This window comes from Canis lupus, chromosome 5, assembly GCF_003254725.2.
Source record: "Canis lupus dingo isolate Sandy chromosome 5, ASM325472v2, whole genome shotgun sequence".
NCBI lineage: Eukaryota > Metazoa > Chordata > Mammalia > Carnivora > Canidae > Canis > Canis lupus.
This window is the reverse complement of record NC_064247.1, coordinates 78,596,629-78,613,484: the sequence shown is the minus strand read 5'-3', so window position 1 is coordinate 78,613,484 and position 16,856 is coordinate 78,596,629. Positions and strand designations below refer to the sequence as shown.

At 48.4% G+C, this 16,856-nt stretch overlaps 1 protein-coding gene across 24 annotated transcripts in view; it reads left to right on the top strand.

Annotated features, from left to right (window-relative positions):
- The window catches only part of ZFHX3 (zinc finger homeobox 3), a 525,132-nt gene that overhangs the window by 353,381 nt on the left and 154,895 nt on the right, over positions 1-16,856 (top strand). For 23 of the 24 annotated variants that reach the window (XR_007410986.1, XM_049110732.1, XM_049110739.1 and 20 more), the window contains one exon: positions 12,592-15,353. The exons of the other annotated variant lie outside the window; for it this stretch is intronic. Coding sequence is in view for 22 of the 23 variants with exons in the window: in XM_049110732.1 (XP_048966689.1) it covers positions 12,638-15,353 (2,716 nt within the window). In the remaining variant the exon portion in view is untranslated. The remainder of the gene's footprint in view (positions 1-12,591; positions 15,354-16,856) is intronic. 24 annotated transcript variants of the gene reach the window in all.

The following is a 16,856-nucleotide window of genomic DNA, read 5'->3' as shown; positions in this document are numbered from 1 at the left end:
AAAGCGTGCTATTTATCAAGTTTTTGTCCATATTGCGTGGTCAGCATTGCGCTAAGAGACAAGCAGTAACAGCCGATTTTTGCCCTCAAGCAGATTTTTCCCCTCAAGCCGCTTATGGTTAGGTTGTTTTTTTTTTTTTTTTTTTGGTTAGGTTGTAGAGCTAAAAGCGACCCCGGTGAAACAAGGAGCGACAGTGCAGTGGCAGTGTGGTGATGATTGACTGTGGTAGTACCAAGAGGAGACAGAACTTCATGGGCTCCAGTGATCAGAGAGGGTTTTATTGCCTGTGTGTTGGATCTTAAGCTCCTTAAAGGATGTCCAACGTTTGGGTAAATGTTGAGGAAGAGAAAACACATCCAAAGGGCCTAGGGCTGCAGGGACAGCAGCAAGAATGCATAAAAATGTGAAGATGATGGGCAAGAGACTCTCTTCTTGAAGGGAAGCGAGAGAGATGATTGAATAGTGGCCTCGGGGTAGATTCTAGAGTGTTTGAAAACCAGTATGGAGAGTGTAAGGATGAATACTTTGGTGGTTGGCTCTTGTGGGGGAGAAAAGCACCACATGGATATGACATTGGGAAGGCTAGACTGATCATTCTTTTCTATTTTCTGGAGTCAAAGATAGTACCAGGAGGGAGCAAGACCAGACTGGTTGGTCAGTGAGGGGCACTTCCTTTCAACCGTGTTGAGCCCTGCTGAGTGTCGAGTAATGGGAGACTGGCCACTTACAGACATCTTGTGGTCTGCTGAAAGTATGAGGCCCATATGCAAGCGATAAGTCAGGAATTGATATTCTTGTTTGGGGAGTCAACAGATAATTTCAGTAATTGAAACCACAGAAGTAGTTAAGGTAGTCGATGTACAGAGATAAGAGCAGAGAGCCAAGGAGGGTGGAGAACATGATGGTTAAATGCTGGAGGAGAACTAGAGGAGAGGTTTCTGTGGGTTCAATAATAGGGAATCTTATCAAATAAGTGGAAAAGTGCAGAGCTGTAGGAATGGGAAGAGGGACAGGCAGTGAAGAGATCAGAGAGGAGGAGAGCCAAAGAAGCATGCCAGGGAAATGAAGGGGTGATCTCAGGGTGGGGTGGTTGGCAGTTTTGAATGCAGGGAGAGATTGAAGATGTTGAAAGTAGGAGAAGAAAAGCCACTGGCTGCCCTGAGGAGGGCATCAGTGACCTTGTAGGGAGGACAAAATCTTGGAGACATAGGGCCTTCCGACCTACCTGACGTGATGTCCAGAGAGCCCGTGATCCTGCCTTCTGGGAGGGCCTGGCAGCCGTGTGTACCGTCACTGAGCTGCACAGTTGGATCCACTGTACAGCAGAACTTGAGAAGTGCAGTAGATGTCTCTCTAAACTCATAGAAGAGGAAAAACTCATCTGGCTGTACAAGATTGGTGTGGGGGGAATGAAGCAGAGGGCAGATTCCACTTGTTTGAAGGAGCTGAGGACAGATTGTTGGAAGCAAAGGGAGAGTGTTGTCTGAATTGGCGATGCAAGTGGGTCAAACTCTCATCCAGGAGCTCAAGGTTAGGGGAATATGGTAGAGAGCCGAGCAGGAGATATCACCAGTAAAATCCCACAAAGCCCTCTTATTAATCATCAAAAAAGGACAGTACACCCCTGCAGTAGAAGTAACAGACAATTCACAAAAGAAATACAAATGGGCCATGTCTTATAAGCAAAAAATCTAAGTTAAAATGAGGTATCATTTCTTGCCTGCCAAAATTATTATTTTTTTTAAAGCAAAATAATGCCCACTATTGATGAAGGGGCAGGGAAATGAATGCTCACGTGCCATTGAGGATGAGTTGGAAGGGCTTTCCTAGGGGGCAGACTGGGAAGCCTTACCTATTGCTAGCTTTTAGGCCAGCAATTCCACTTCCAGAAATATGTCCTAAGGAGATAGAGGTGTAATGTCACAACTAAGATCCTAGGTTTTACAACAGGAGGAAAGGCTTACCTACTTTCAGAGGCGACTTAGCTAGTCTGTGACTTACATAAGCTACTTCACCTAAAGCCACAGCTCCTTCCTCTGTAAAATGGGTTGTTGCAAGGATCAGTGAAATGATGTGTATTTTAAAAAATGCTTAGAACCATGCCTGTCCTACCAAGCGGGAAGCAGGGGAACTGTTATTTATTTGTATTATTTTGTTAACATATTTACAAAGATTTATAAGAATATATTGCAGCAGTAACAGCAAAGTACTTAGGAATTACCTAAAAGTCCAGTAATAGAATTTGGTGAAATGATGCTATGTCCAGAGGCCGCAGTGCCTGTGTGGCCATTGATGCCGATATACGAAGGATATTTAATGTCATGGGAAACTTTTATGCAAGCTGAAGTTAAAAGGGTGGCTCACATAAGTGTGATCTGAGGTTGGCAAAAAAAGATCTGCATCTCTAGGCATGCAGAGGAAAAAAAAACCCCTAAAAACTATGACTCTCTGGCTGGTGGAATTATAGGTGATTTTTCTTTTAGCTAGTGAATCTTTCTGCACATACCCATTTTTTTAAAATAATGAACTCACACTACTTTAATCAGGAGAAATTATTTAAAATAAATTTAACATCATGAGATGCCAGATTGAAACTGTAATGCGCCCAGATGGCACATTTTTACATCTTCTCCTAGCTTTTGCTCTGCAGCCCAGCAGCAAGAATGGAGAGATCAGAAATAGGATCTTTTGAGAGGGATTTTGAGGAAATTGGGAGGAGATGAAACGTTTGGGGTGCTGGCAGAGAAAACAGTGAAGTAGTTGGTTACAGTTAGCGTGGGACGGTATCCCATTTAGCTGGGAAGACAGCAGGGGATGGATAAAGATGGGGTGGGTGCGCTGTGCACCTGCCAGGTAGGGAGGGGCGGCTGATGCAGTAGGATAGTAGGGTAGCTGCTGTGTTTGGTGAAAGGAGGTGCTGTTTGACACCTGGGGCGGAGGGAAATCAGTGCTTCATTAAATCTAGGTCAGGAGAGAACCATTCAGGCCAGTGATGGCCAAAGATGCTAGTTATCTGTCTTCAAGATATGGTGGAAAGGCGCAGGGAGGATGGGCACTGAGGTTAAGTACCTAAGCGCTGGGATCCAGTTACTTGAATAACAGGTTGAATTGCCCCAGATAATTTTTCAGAACAAGCGTTCTAAGGAACAGTTGGGTAGTTTTGCTTTTTTATTATTGTGTTCATGGCTTTGGTCGTTGTCACATTGTGTATATGTCCACATAGTTGGTAAGAAATTGTATTCCTCAAGTACCAGCTCATTTTTTCCAAAACAATAGAGTGGATTCCTCACCTGCCTCTGCTTCAGATCTTGCAACGCCGTCTTCCTCCCCTCCCCTCCCCTCCCCTCCCCTCCCCTCCCCTCCCCTCCCCTCCCCTCCACGACTCTACTGTAACCAGAATATCGTGGTAGTTGTGGATTCCCTGTAGAATGGACTGAGCTAGCAGTTTTCACTTCCAGGCTGATTTATGTTCACGCTGGAAAGAGCACAGATGCACTCATTAGCGAACATGAAGCCCAGGGCCTGGACGACTCTGTGGGCCTTACATGCAGTGGACCTCCTGCAGCACGAGGGACCTGTTCAAGCACGTGTGTGTTCTCTGACCTTGCCATAGTTACAGAATAATTCTTAAGGCTACTGGGAAATTGCTACCAAGCCGATGGAATCTCACCGTTTCATAGTTTCACACTTACTGACTTCTACACAGTGGCAATATACAAATACAGTTATTGTAGAAAGCATAGAATGGAATTGGATATGGTTCTTCAGTAGATTCTAAGTTAAACAGATGAGGGTATTATTTCTTTGTCCCTTGAATGAGTTTCCTACTTATCTCAGAATCTGGGTTGCCTTTGGGTGTTTTTTGGGGGGGGGGCGGGGAGACGTGGGAATGGTTTATTCGTTTCTGTGTATTTTTCTCTCCCGCGTGTTTTAATCTAGATTTATCAGTGCTCACCGTCTGTAGGTTGTGGGGTTTTTTTTACGGTGGCTGCCCTGGTCTTTATTTTTAGAACAGCATTCACCAAGTTAGGGAAATCTGCCCTGATCCAACATCACTGATGTCTTGGGTAAATGTCTGTCAGCGTTGTGTTACTTGAAATTCTGCCCAAGTTAGAATGGTCATTGGTCTTCTCTAACTAGAAAGCTCTGTCTAGATCCTCTCTTCTAGGGGAAGGGAAGCCCAGGTTTCTAGGTTTCTCTATACCTGTCTGTACCTTCCTGTCTAGCCTTGCAGCCTGCTGCTTGCCTGGAGATGTGCCAGCAATGAATTTCACATAAAGAGAAGGATATGGGGATCACATGTATTTTTGGTGGTTCAATACGGAGAGTCTTGCACTGGACAATCACTTTTTCCTCCTTGTTTCGACATAATTTTAGATGTTCAGGAGAGTTGTAATAACAGAACAAAGGATTCTCGTATACCCTTGAGTCAGACCTCATGTTAACGTTATCTCATATTCTATCTATACGTACGTATGTGTGTATATACACACACACGCTCTCGCTGATTTCTCCTAAGCCACTTGAAAACTGAAACATCATCTCTAAATAGATCTGCGTGGTTTTTTTCCTAAAAAGAGACATTCTCGCGTATAACCACGCCATAGTTACCAAAACTAGAAAATTAATAGGCATCTACGACGATTATCTGACCTACAGACCTTATTCAGATTTTGCCAGTTGCCCCAATTATGCCCTTTATAGGGAAAAGAAAATCCAGATTATGTGTTCTGTTCATTTGTCATGTCTCTTTAATCTCCTTTAATCTGAATCTTCAGTCTTTCTGTTTCATGTTGCTGACATATTTGGAGAGCATAGGACATTTTGTAGACCGTCCTCAATTTGGATTTGTCTGATGTTCCCTCATGATTAGATTCAGGTTTTGCATTTTTGGCAGGAATGTCAGGGAAGGGATGTTGTGTTCTCCGTGTATCCTCTCGGGAGGCACATGATGTCTATTTGCCTCATTCCTGGTGATGTTAACTTTGATCATGTGGTGAAGGTGGTGGCTGCCAGGTTTCTCCACTGTAAAGTTATTGTTTTTCCTTCTGTAATTAATAAGTGTCTTGTGGGGAGATACTTGGAGACTGTGTCAGTATCCTGTTACTATGCAAACTTTCATCCACCAGTTTGAGTATCCATTGATTCTTCCTTGAGTGGATTATTATGATGATGGTTACCAAATGGTGATTTTCTAACTCCGTAATTCCCTCTGTATTTATTCGTTGGATTTCTGTTCGAAGGAAGAACTTTCCCTAATCCCACATTTTCAAAAAATTTATGAAAACTATGCAATTACGGATTCTAATTTTTATACGTTGGGTTGTAAACCCTGGCTCGCATCATCTTCTTGCTCAAATTGTCCCAGTTTGAGCAAGGGAGGGCCCCTCCAACCCTCTCCTGTGACCTTTTTAGCATACTCTCTTCCTTCTTAGAGCACTTCCTTAGGTTCTTGCTCAAACAGATGCTTCAGGCTCATCTTGCACTCTCCCTGTCCCCAGGCCAAGAACTGGCCATTTCTTCAAGGAGCCCTAGATGGGGCTTCAAGGAGGCCATTTAGTGGAGAAAGATACTTCTTCAACTAAGAGATAAAGAAACAGAACATGTTCAGGGATCATCTTGTTTTCCCCTCTTCAAGTATTATCATTTCTCCCAACACCTTAATTTTCCCTACAGTTTTTTATTAAGTACATATTATGTCTTGGATGTGGAGAAGACAGAGATGGATGAGATATGGAACAAATGAGTGGCAGAGGGAAACCAGCCAATGGATTTACAGCAGGGTGATAACCCCACAATTGCTGTGTTTTTCCATACGCAAAATGCTTCTGTGGAATCACAGAAGAGGTTATAGTTGACTGAGGAACCCATTGGATGAGCCACACATCTTCACTTTTCATGGGACTGAGAGGCTGCCCGATGGAACCTTCTGGCCACAGCAAGATCCCCTTCTCCATTCATGAAACCAGAGAGTGCGGTATTTCACAGAGTCAACATTCTGTTAGAGAACTTTAATAATCTTGAGAAAGACTTTCATTTCTCTGAAACTGACCTCGAATTCCTCTTAAATTCCTCCTCATTACCCGTAGTTAAATGCTGAAGCTAGATAGAACACATGTGACTAATCCTCACTGTATGTAGCAGGCGTAGTTGAAGAGAGCTGCCTTGCCCTATGATGGGAAGTTCTCTCTTCTATTCTCTCTGAGCCTCCACTGGTCAGCCACTTGACCATGCTTTGCTTTGTCAGCACCCCTCTTACAAGGTTCTCTTGAGTGGATCATAGCATTCTTCATGCAGAGAGAGAGAATGCTGGGGAGGTGAACGCTGCTGAGTTTCCACCTGTATGCTGTGGTCCTATACTCGGAGGTCACATCTCTATCTTTGGCTGCCAAGTCAGTGTGTTGCTTCCACTGAATTCATAGGGAAGTAACACCCCCGGGTAGTCTTTGCATGAACTCTGGTTAATCCAAGTCTCTTCCAGTCTCTGTTGGTTTTACTGATTGCATGAACTTAAAATGCAGGGCTTCAGGATTTCATCTTGTCTTTTGGGGCCAGTCGTTCCCCCTAGCTGAGATCTTACTTTGAGTCTGGATGCCACCATTTGGTGTAGGACTTAGTCCTCTTAGCTATATGTACTTCACATCATGTTGCATGTGCTTGTGCTCGTCTATGAAGTTGTTGGTGTGAGTATAGGGAACCAGGGACAAGACAGGATGTTGAGGCGTGCCACTACACACACTGACATTTGAGCGGATACTTTAGGTAATAAATAGCATCTTCCAGCTATACAGTCAGACAGACTTTATTATCTGAAAGACATTCTGGTATCCTGGATACCAAGATATGATAAACTTTGGGATACCTTATTAAAATCAAAAAGTTCTCTCAAATGCATTTCTCAGATCATTGAATCTCTGTGAAGCTATTTTTCAGTTTATGTGAATGGTGCTTACTGAACCTACAGCTAATCGCTAATTTCCCAGGACCTCTTTAAAAAAAAAAAATTTCCTCCCCCCCCTAGATGCTATTCAGCAACCATTGAGTCTGTTCTATAACTGTGGGGAACTTGCATTATATAATCTGCAACATATCTTTTTAAATCTGTTATCACTTTATCCAAAATATGTAATTCTTTCCCCTTCTCTTGCTTTATATTATTTCTGAGCGTTTTCCATCACTTAATGTTCTGTTTCTTTGTGGTCTCTCCCCGACAACACTGTACACTGAATCCTGTTTGTCGTTGATTCCCTAGCATCTGTACATAGTAGGTGCACAGTGAATAATGAATGAATACATTTTTCTGTTTATGGTCTCTGGAATCTGCCTCTTTTTCTTTAAAAAAAAAAAAAAGGATAATGGGCCTGCCATTTAATTCCTTAGAACACCAACCCCCACTCTTGTTACCTCTTCTGTGTGAAGACCTCCAGGTGACTGTCCATCCCTCACCCTATACCACTCCAAAAAAGGGGCATGCGTGTGAATAGGCATGTAGTTTTTACACAGCAGTCCTAGACTCCCATGATCTTTGAACAGTCCCAGGTAGGTAAAGATTGAATTTGGGTGTTGGATATAAGGATGTTCTGGAGTTCTCTTTAAAAAAATAGACTTAAGGGGATCTCTGGGTGGCTCAGCGGTTTAGTGCCTGCTTTTGGCCCAGTGCGCGATCCTGGAGTCCTAGGATCGAGTCCCGCATTGGGCTCCCAGCATGGAGCCTGCTTCTCCCTCTGCCTGTGTCTCTGCCTCTCTCTCTCTCTCTCTCTCTCTGTCTATCATGAATAAAAAAAAAATAGACCTAAAAGAAAAATGTCATAGGGGTGGCTCAGAACACAGACTGCACAGCCAGATGATGGTTTTAGCTTTTAGGCTATATAACTTGTACAACCTCAGTTTTCCCATCTCTAAAATGGGGATGTAAGCAGCACCTGCCTCACATAGCAGTTATGAAGGTGGTGTAGTACCCACAGGCTTTGACGTGATGCCTAATTCAAGAAGTGATGGCTTCCCTTACGATGGCTCTAATTTTAAAAAGCTTCAGGAAAGAAAGGCACAAAGGAGGAAATGAAGTCACCCATAATCTCATCCCCAAGCAATGACCGTTTTAAAAGTTATGATACAAATCTCCTGTGTTTCCATATGCAGACCTATATGAGCTTCATTCACTTAGCATCTGCTGTGAGCATTTTCCCACGCCTGTAAGTAGTTTCTTTAAACAGTGATGTTTTATAATGTCTTATGGAACTCTATGCACTATAATTTATTTGGAGAGCCCTTGTTTTGCCAGGTTTTAATTTTTCCTGTTAAGAATGTTATGATGAGTAATATTTTATCTCTGTGCGTCTCTTGGGTCATTTCCTCAAATGGGGGAATTGCTAAGTCAAAGGGCATGTGCATTTTTTGAGGCTTTTGATACCTATTGCCAAATTGCCTTCAGGACAGCGATGCTCCCTGACTCGCCCTCCAGCAGCGCGGGTTGCTTCTGGAGAATCGTGCGCCTGCTGGGTCACTTCTCTCTGGCGATGCCCATGCCGATGCCCAGTGGGTTACTCACAGAGGCAACACTTTCTCGCAGTCTGGATTCTCTTGTTTTTCCTCTCTTCCCTTTTGTTTCTTTTCTTGGTTTTCTGCCAAACAGCCTCTTGTGAAAGGACCGCCTAATTAACCCTGTGCTAATTAACAATTTAAAATTACACAGTGTGACTGTTCATGTTTAATTCTCTGGGAGCTAGAGCAACAGCAGGAACCCCCTCCCCTCCCTAATAACTATATCCTGCCTCCCCTGCGCCCCCTCCAAGCTTCTCAGTAACTGTTGCATTATACCCAGCCCTGTCTCCTTAAAGGAATGTAACAAAACTGTCCTTTCACATCTTCTCAGTAGAAAGAGGGAGATGAATGACTTTGTTAGTGGTAGGCCCAGTGGTATGGAGTTTTTTCATTTTTTGAAAAGATTTTATTTATTGGATGGGGGTGGGGTGGGGTGGGGTGTGTGGGGGGAGCCCAAGCAGGGGGAGGGACAGAGGGAGATGCAGACTCCCCACCGAGCAGGGAGCCTGATGTGGGGCTCCATCCCAGGATCCTGAGCTGCAGGCAGATGCTTAACCCACTGAGCCACCCAGGTGCCCCAGTTTTATCGTTTTAAACAATCTTTGGAAAATAAAGACTGCTGTTAGCAAAGATGCAGGGGGCTTTACAGATCGGTTCCAAGGGAATGGTAACTTGTGTAGAGTAAGCGTGGGGGCTTTGATGAAGATGTTGGAACTTTGCTGTATAAGATGACTTCTCAAACGGCAGATTTAAACATGAAGCAGAGAGAATGAATGGGAGAGAACTGGATCATTCCTGTGTCTCCCCTTTGACAGGAAAGATGTGCTCTTTTGAAATTTAACTGAATTCTTAAAACCCTGCACATAAACACAAAAACCATGTTGAGTACAACATGGGGGGAGTCCTGAGTAGAATGTGTCTGTGTTTATAAGGGAATTTAGGGTCATAAGCATCAGAAGAGAAGCAGGCTGCAGACAGAGTTGTGGGTTTGTGATGTGTGAGCTGGCCCTGGTGTGAGTGAAGGATGAGGAAGGGGGTGCAGAGCCAGGGATGGGTGGGGGTGGGGGTCTGGACAGAGCTGCTGCTGGGGCTGTGTGGGGACCCTCTGGGTTCCCAGGCTGCCCTCTATAACTGAAGATCATTGATTTTACGGGAAACCGTGTTTACAGACAGAGTGCTGATCGACCTGCCGAGTTGACTTCTGCCTCCTTAAGTAAGAACTACCTTTTTCTTATTGACTGGCTGATAAACAGAGCGAGAGGGACAGCTGGCTGGGTGGGGGAGTTCTGGATAGCCTGAGGTCTTTAAAGGATTGGGCAGGTTTAAGAGATTTCTTCATCTCTATCCTCAGGTCCCTGCTGGTCCACCCCATCCTTACACCTCCCTGGGACTGGTGGGAGAATCCAAGATTGGCCCTGCCTGGTTACCTAGCAGTCCAGGCACTAAGCATGGAAAAGATGGCAATCTGGTGAAGATGATGTGAAGCAAAGAGCATCTCAAGCTTTAATGCCTGTCCCCAGGGGAAACATGTTAAAATGCAGATTCTGATCTGGAGTGGGGCCTGAGGGTCTGCATTACACAGGCTCCCTGGTGAAGAACGCTGCTACTTGTCCTCGAGCCACATTTTGCTTAGCAAGGTTATAAAAGATTCTGCTTGTCGTGGCCAGCAGGCATTGAATTCAGGAAGCTCTGATCCTGAAGTGGGATCCTTCTTTCCCACTGGTGTCTTAATGGGCTGTTGCCACTCCTTGTGAATGAGTGGTAACTCACGTGGCCTCTCTTTGGGGCAAGTGTCACCACCACGGGGTCATCTGTCTTTCAGAGGTGGCCCCAGTGTCATCCTTTCATGACACTTCTTGCTTGGGAATAGAAAACCAAGTTAGGCGAGTTTTTAAAAGTCCCAATCATTTAGCTGGATGAGGAGGAGGTGGTGGTGGTAGGAGAGAGCAGAGCAAGAAAAGCCCACCAATTAATTGGTAAACGCTTGCAGGTTTCTCTGGCCTAGCCCAGGCTGGAGAGGAGATTGGCTTTGCTGTCGATACACAAGTCCCTAGTGAAGCATCAAAGCTGTTCTCCTTTATCAATCGTGGCCTCCCCTTCCAGCATGTTCCTGTAACTTACCAAGCATTTATGACATTGATTTTACAATCGGGCTGTTAACCCTCCCGCCCCTTCAAGCCTGCCAACCTTTTGGGCCCGAGCTGCCAATCAGATGTCGTCCAGCCAATCAGGTGCATCTTAGGAGCCACCCTGGATTCTCACCTGTATCCCAGCTAAGCCTTTTGAAGTTCCACTGCATTTGCTGTTTGGTTTGGTTTAGTGTAGTCATCTTTGTTTAAAATCAATGTGCCTTTTCTAAGGTACGTGGAACTTTGTTGTTAATGGATTTGGAGGTTATAAGCTTGAGAAGTGGAGTGTCTGTGTGTGTGTGTGTGTGTGTTTTGAACAAAACAGGACACGTTCTTCCAAAAAGTTATTTTTTCCAGACTTTTTGGTAAACCTGCCTTCCCTGTCTTTTCCCGAGGGGGAGCTGTTGGCTCACTGTGCAGTCAAGAAACAAGAAATGAAAAAAGAATGGGAAGATGGGGGTGGGGTGGGGGAAGAGAGAGACCAAACTCAGCCAAAACCTTCATCCGATGTGTATGAATGAGATGTTGGTGGAGAAGCAGCCAAGTGTTCTCCAGGAAGGAGGCGTGGCCTGGGGAGGGGTGGCAGAGGGAGAGTGGCCTGGGGATTTGCAGGCGAACAATCAGGGCCATTACAAGAGGCTGAGTTGCCTGTGGGATCCGTGCAGGCATGTGATGATGTGACCGCAGGAGCAGAGAGGTGGCGGGGTGATCTGATGCCTCCCTCCCGGGGATGCAAAGTCTCAGAGGGCAGACTCGGCTCCATGGCACTTCGGAGCCCGAAGCAGAAGAGCCCCGGGGCTGAAGGACAGCTGCTTGAGCAGCTACTAATAACTGCGGGGCAGGTGTGGAACGGGGGCCGGCCGAGCCCAGCTGCTGTCTCAGCTTGCCGCTGAGATCCCCGGCAGCAGAAACCACCACACCAGTGGTCACTGGGCTCCATCCAGACAGGGCAAGAATGACGCTGCCGGAGGGGCAGCCGGCCAGTCGAGTCTTCCCAGATACATCAAGCTCAGATTTTGTACCATCACGTTTTTAGTCTGAAGCCAGCTCACTCACAAGCAGGGGATGTTCTGTGGGTTTGGGGGGGAAGAGATGGGATTTTGGAGATCTGCCTGCTGTTTCGGTGTCCGGGTGACGTTGGGCCTGTTTTTACATTCAGCTCCTCAGTTTTACTGCTTGTCAGTGGTATGGTGCTTCCCAGACCCAGAGAGGACGTATGTAGCCACAGGTTCTATTCAGGCTTGCAGAGCACGTCTGAGCATGCAGCCCTCATCACTGCCCTTTGAGCTTCTCAGACTAGACGTGTGGCCGGTAAGCGCAACAGCAGCTCCACCTCTGAGTCTGCCAGCGTGCCCCCACGCAGGCCTTTTCTGGGGGTACACGATCCTCCTCCTCTCGTCCGTCCCTTCCTGGTGGTCCCTTGGCCCGCAGACAGTGTGGTCAGCCAGCAGTGACTCGGTGGTGGCCAGCTGTGTGCCGTCGGCCCGCCTCTCTGTGTCCTCGGCCCGGCCTGGCGAGGTGACACCATCCTCTTCTTCCACCGTGGCTCGAGGCCGGTCCTCACTCGAACGCTGTGCTTGCAGAGAACGGAAAGTCGAACTGGTCTCTCCAGGGGTAGAGCAGCCGGCAGTCCGAAGACAAAGAGGGAGTCTCCTGTGTGCCCCCCCCTGCCCCGTGCTCCCCACTCGTGCCGCAGACCCTGGCCTTAAAGACGCTGGTGCCACCCGCCTTCCGCGCGCTCGCTGGACGGCGTGGGGAGATCGCTGGGGTCCCCGTGGCCCTCGCGGTCTCTGTTGTGGGTGTGGACGGAAGCCTGTTAGAGTGCTCTGTGCGGGACCTAGCCTCGGCCCTCCTAACCTCTTTCCTTTCTCTCTCTCTTCCCCCTCTCTCCCTCCTCTCCCCCCTTGCCTCCACTCTTCAGGTCCGATCCGTACTGGGTGCAATGAAAGCTCCACGCAGGCCTTACCATGGAAGGCTGTGACTCGCCTGTCGTCTCGGGGAAGGACAATGGGTGCGGTATCCCTCAGCACCAGCAATGGACTGAAGTCAACAGCACCCACCTCCCCGACAAACCCAGTAGCATGGAGCAGTCCACAAGCGAGACCCACGGGCCCCTGGACAGCCTGAGGGCCCCCTTCAATGAACGCCTCGCGGAGAGCACCGCCTCGGCCGGCCCCACCGCCGAGCCCGCCGGCAAGGAGGTCAGCTGCAACGAGTGCTCGGCCTCCTTCGCCAGCTTACAGACCTACATGGAGCACCACTGCCCCAGCGCGCGCCCCCCGCTGCCCCTGAGAGAGGAGAGCGGGAGCGACACCAGTGAGGAGGGGGACGAGGAGAGTGATGTGGAGAACCTGGCTGGGGAGATAGTGTACCAGCCCGATGGCTCGGCCTACATTGTCGAGAGCCTGAGCCAGCTGACCCAAAGCGGGGGCGCCTGTGGCAGTGGCAGTGGGCCTCTCCCTTCGCTCTTCCTGAACTCTCTCCCCGGGGCGGGGGGCAAACAAGGGGACCCTTCTTGTGCTGCACCAGTCTACCCACAGATCATCAACACTTTCCACATAGCCTCATCCTTCGGGAAATGGTTTGAGGGCCCAGACCAGGCTTTCCCGAATACCTCAGCCCTGACGGGTCTCAGCCCCGTCCTGCACAGCTTCCGCGTTTTTGACGTGCGACACAAAAGCAACAAGGATTACCTGAACAGCGACGGCTCTGCCAAAAGCTCCTGCGTATCCAAAGATGTTCCCAACAATGTGGACCTGTCCAAATTCGATGGCTTTGTGCTCTACGGCAAGAGGAAGCCCATCCTGATGTGTTTCTTGTGCAAACTCTCCTTCGGGTACGTCCGTTCATTTGTGACCCACGCGGTGCACGACCATCGAATGACCCTGAGTGAAGACGAGCGGAAAATTCTTAGCAATAAGAACATCTCCGCTATCATCCAAGGGATCGGCAAAGACAAGGAACCCCTTGTAAGTTTTTTGGAACCAAAAAACAAAAACTTTCCACACCCTTTAGTCTCCACAGCTAACCTCATAAGCCCCGGACACAGTTTTTATGGTAAATTTAGTGGCATTCGAATGGAAGGGGAGGAGGCTCTCCCAGCCGGCTCTGCTGCTGGCCCCGAGCAGCCCCAGGCTGGCATCTTGACCCCCAGCACCCTCTTGAACCTTGGCGGGCTCACCAGCTCGGTCCTGAAGACCCCCATTACCTCAGTCCCCCTGGGGCCTCTGGCCTCCAGTCCTACCAAATCCTCAGAGGGCAAGGACTCTGGGGCAGCAGAAGGAGAGAAGCAAGAAGTGGGTGATCCCGATTGCTTCTCCGAGAAAGCAGAGCCAGCCGAGGAGGAGGCGGAGGAGGAAGAGGAGGAAGAAGAGGCGGAGGAGGAGGAGGAAGAGGAGGAGGAGGAAGAGGAGGAGGAGGAAGACGAGGGTTGCAAAGGACTCTTTCCAAGCGAGCTGGATGACGAAGTGGAGGACAGAGCCCATGAGGAGTCTGGGGCCGCGGCAGGTAGCAGCAGCAAAAAGGACCTTGCTCTCTCAAACCAAAGCATTTCTAACTCCCCCTTAATGCCTAATGTGCTCCAGACCCTGTCGAGGGGCACAGCTTCTACTAGTTCTAACTCTGCTTCTTCCTTTGTTGTCTTTGATGGTGCGAACAGGAGGAACCGTTTAAGCTTTAACAGTGAGGGCGTCAGGGCCAATGTGGCAGAGGGCGGCAGGAGGCTGGACTTTGCTGACGAAAGTGCCAATAAAGACAATGCCACAGCACCAGAACCAAATGAAAGCACAGAGGGCGACGATGGGGGCTTTGTCCCCCATCACCAGCACGCTGGCTCCCTCTGCGAGCTTGGGGTTGGGGAGTGCCCCTCGGGGAGTGGCGTGGAGTGCCCCAAATGCGACACGGTCCTGGGCTCCTCCCGCTCGCTGGGCGGCCACATGACCATGATGCATTCTCGGAACTCATGTAAGACACTTAAGTGCCCCAAGTGCAACTGGCACTATAAGTACCAGCAAACTCTGGAGGCACACATGAAGGAGAAGCACCCAGAGCCGGGGGGCTCCTGTGTCTACTGCAAAAGTGGGCAGCCCCACCCTCGGTTGGCGCGAGGCGAGAGCTACACGTGTGGTTACAAGCCTTTCCGCTGTGAGGTGTGTAACTACTCCACAACTACCAAAGGCAACCTCAGTATTCATATGCAGTCCGACAAGCATCTCAACAACATGCAGAACCTGCAGAATGGAGGCGGGGAGCAGGTGTTCAGCCACTCGGCCGGGGCGGCGGCCGCAGCTGCGGCGGCGGCGGCGGCCGCGGCGGCCAATATCGGCAGCTCCTGCGGGGCCCCCTCGCCCACCAAACCAAAAACCAAACCCACCTGGCGGTGCGAGGTGTGCGATTACGAGACCAACGTGGCCAGGAACCTGCGCATCCACATGACCAGCGAGAAGCACATGCATAACATGATGCTCCTGCAGCAGAACATGACCCAGATTCAACACAACCGCCACCTGGGCCTCGGCAGCCTGCCCTCGCCCGCCGAGGCCGAGCTCTACCAGTACTACCTGGCCCAGAACATGAACCTGCCCAACCTGAAGATGGACAGCGCCGCCTCGGACGCGCAGTTCATGATGAGCGGATTCCAGCTGGACCCCGCCGGGCCCATGGCCGCCATGACGCCTGCTCTAGGTGAGGCTGAGCGCGCGTGTGTTTGTTCTGATGACTTGAGTTTGGGGAGAAGTGAGGATAGACTGAGGTCCCCGTTGATACGGTTGGTTCTGTCAAGTCCTGTGGATGCGGCTGGTTCTTAATTCTCTCAAGAGTTGTTTGGTGTGGCCTCGAGTGTCTGATGATCAGATATTTTTCTCAAGGACCCCCCCTCCGTGTGCGTCCAGCAGACACACGGTTCCACTCTGGCTCCCACAGGCCGGGATGAAAATTTAAGTGTTGCCTCTAGTTTTTGGCTTCTGGTCTACTCTCCTTTCTCTTCCCGTCCTCTTTTCCTTCGTCCCTTTCCCAGTTTGAAAACTCGCCACGATTACCTGAAGCTTTGGGGCTCCATTCGATGTTCACTGTAACTTCCAGGACACTTGCAGCTCGAGTTTTAAATGGGGGACAGTCCTCTCCGTAAGAGCAACTCAAAACCGTAGCGTGCCTTATTCAGATAACTAAAGGCTGGGTCTGTGCGGAGCGGGGTGCCATCCAGATACGTTGCTCAGAGTTCTCCAGCGTGTTCATGAGGATCTTGGTGAAGGAGACCCGTTCCTTTCCTTTTTTGTTTTGCATGAGTTGTCAGTGATAGGTATAGTTGGGAATTAAATTGCCCTGGGAGTGGTGTGCTAGATGAAAAATGAACAAATTCTAAAGTTGTACATCAAAGAAAGTGAAATTTTAACATCCGCTAGATGCTGGTTATCAGAGCCTTTGTTACCATGACAAAACAACCCATGTTAGGGAAGGTGAGTTGGCTGTGTCCGGATAGAGGATCTTACCATCTGGTGTCATAGATGTAGAATGGGATCAAGGGGGTAGGATTTGGATGCCAAAACCATGAGTCTTTGCATGAAAAGCATCGTGTTCACTTTTAGGGGGAGAGCTTCCGTAGCAAGAAAATGTACGGGTCAGTTTCATGAGGACCATGTGATGGTTGGGCCATTCCTGTCCCCACCACCTGTCCTTCAGACAGGCATTGCCTGGGTCCCTATCCCCTGCCCCTGCTAACCTCCTGGGACCAGTGGTAGCGTTGGCCTGATTAAACAGTATTCCCTTACCAACGTGGGAGTAAGTTCTCGGCAACCAAGTGTGAGCGTGTATCTTGATTCTGACATGGTTTAGGTTAACGCCAGGGGCCAAGCCTCACCAGTCGGCATGTCTTCGTGTGGTGCTTTAGTGCTATTTGTTGTTGATGAGTTATATTTTATAGCACTTAATTTGTTTTTTCCTGCTATGCATTTAAATTTGAATCCTTGCTACTTTAATCTTGTTTTCTATTTTGGAATATTGACCTGTGGATCCTTTATTACCAAACGATTTGAAGATGTTTTACCAACTGGTTAATAATGGATGCACAGGGATCAATCATCTTATCTGTCCCCAGAGTGAACCACAGGGGATACACACCAAAGGGTGGCATCATACTGTAAGACTTTTTTTTTTTAAGCCTCTGGGAATTGGGGTTTTCTCATCTGGAGA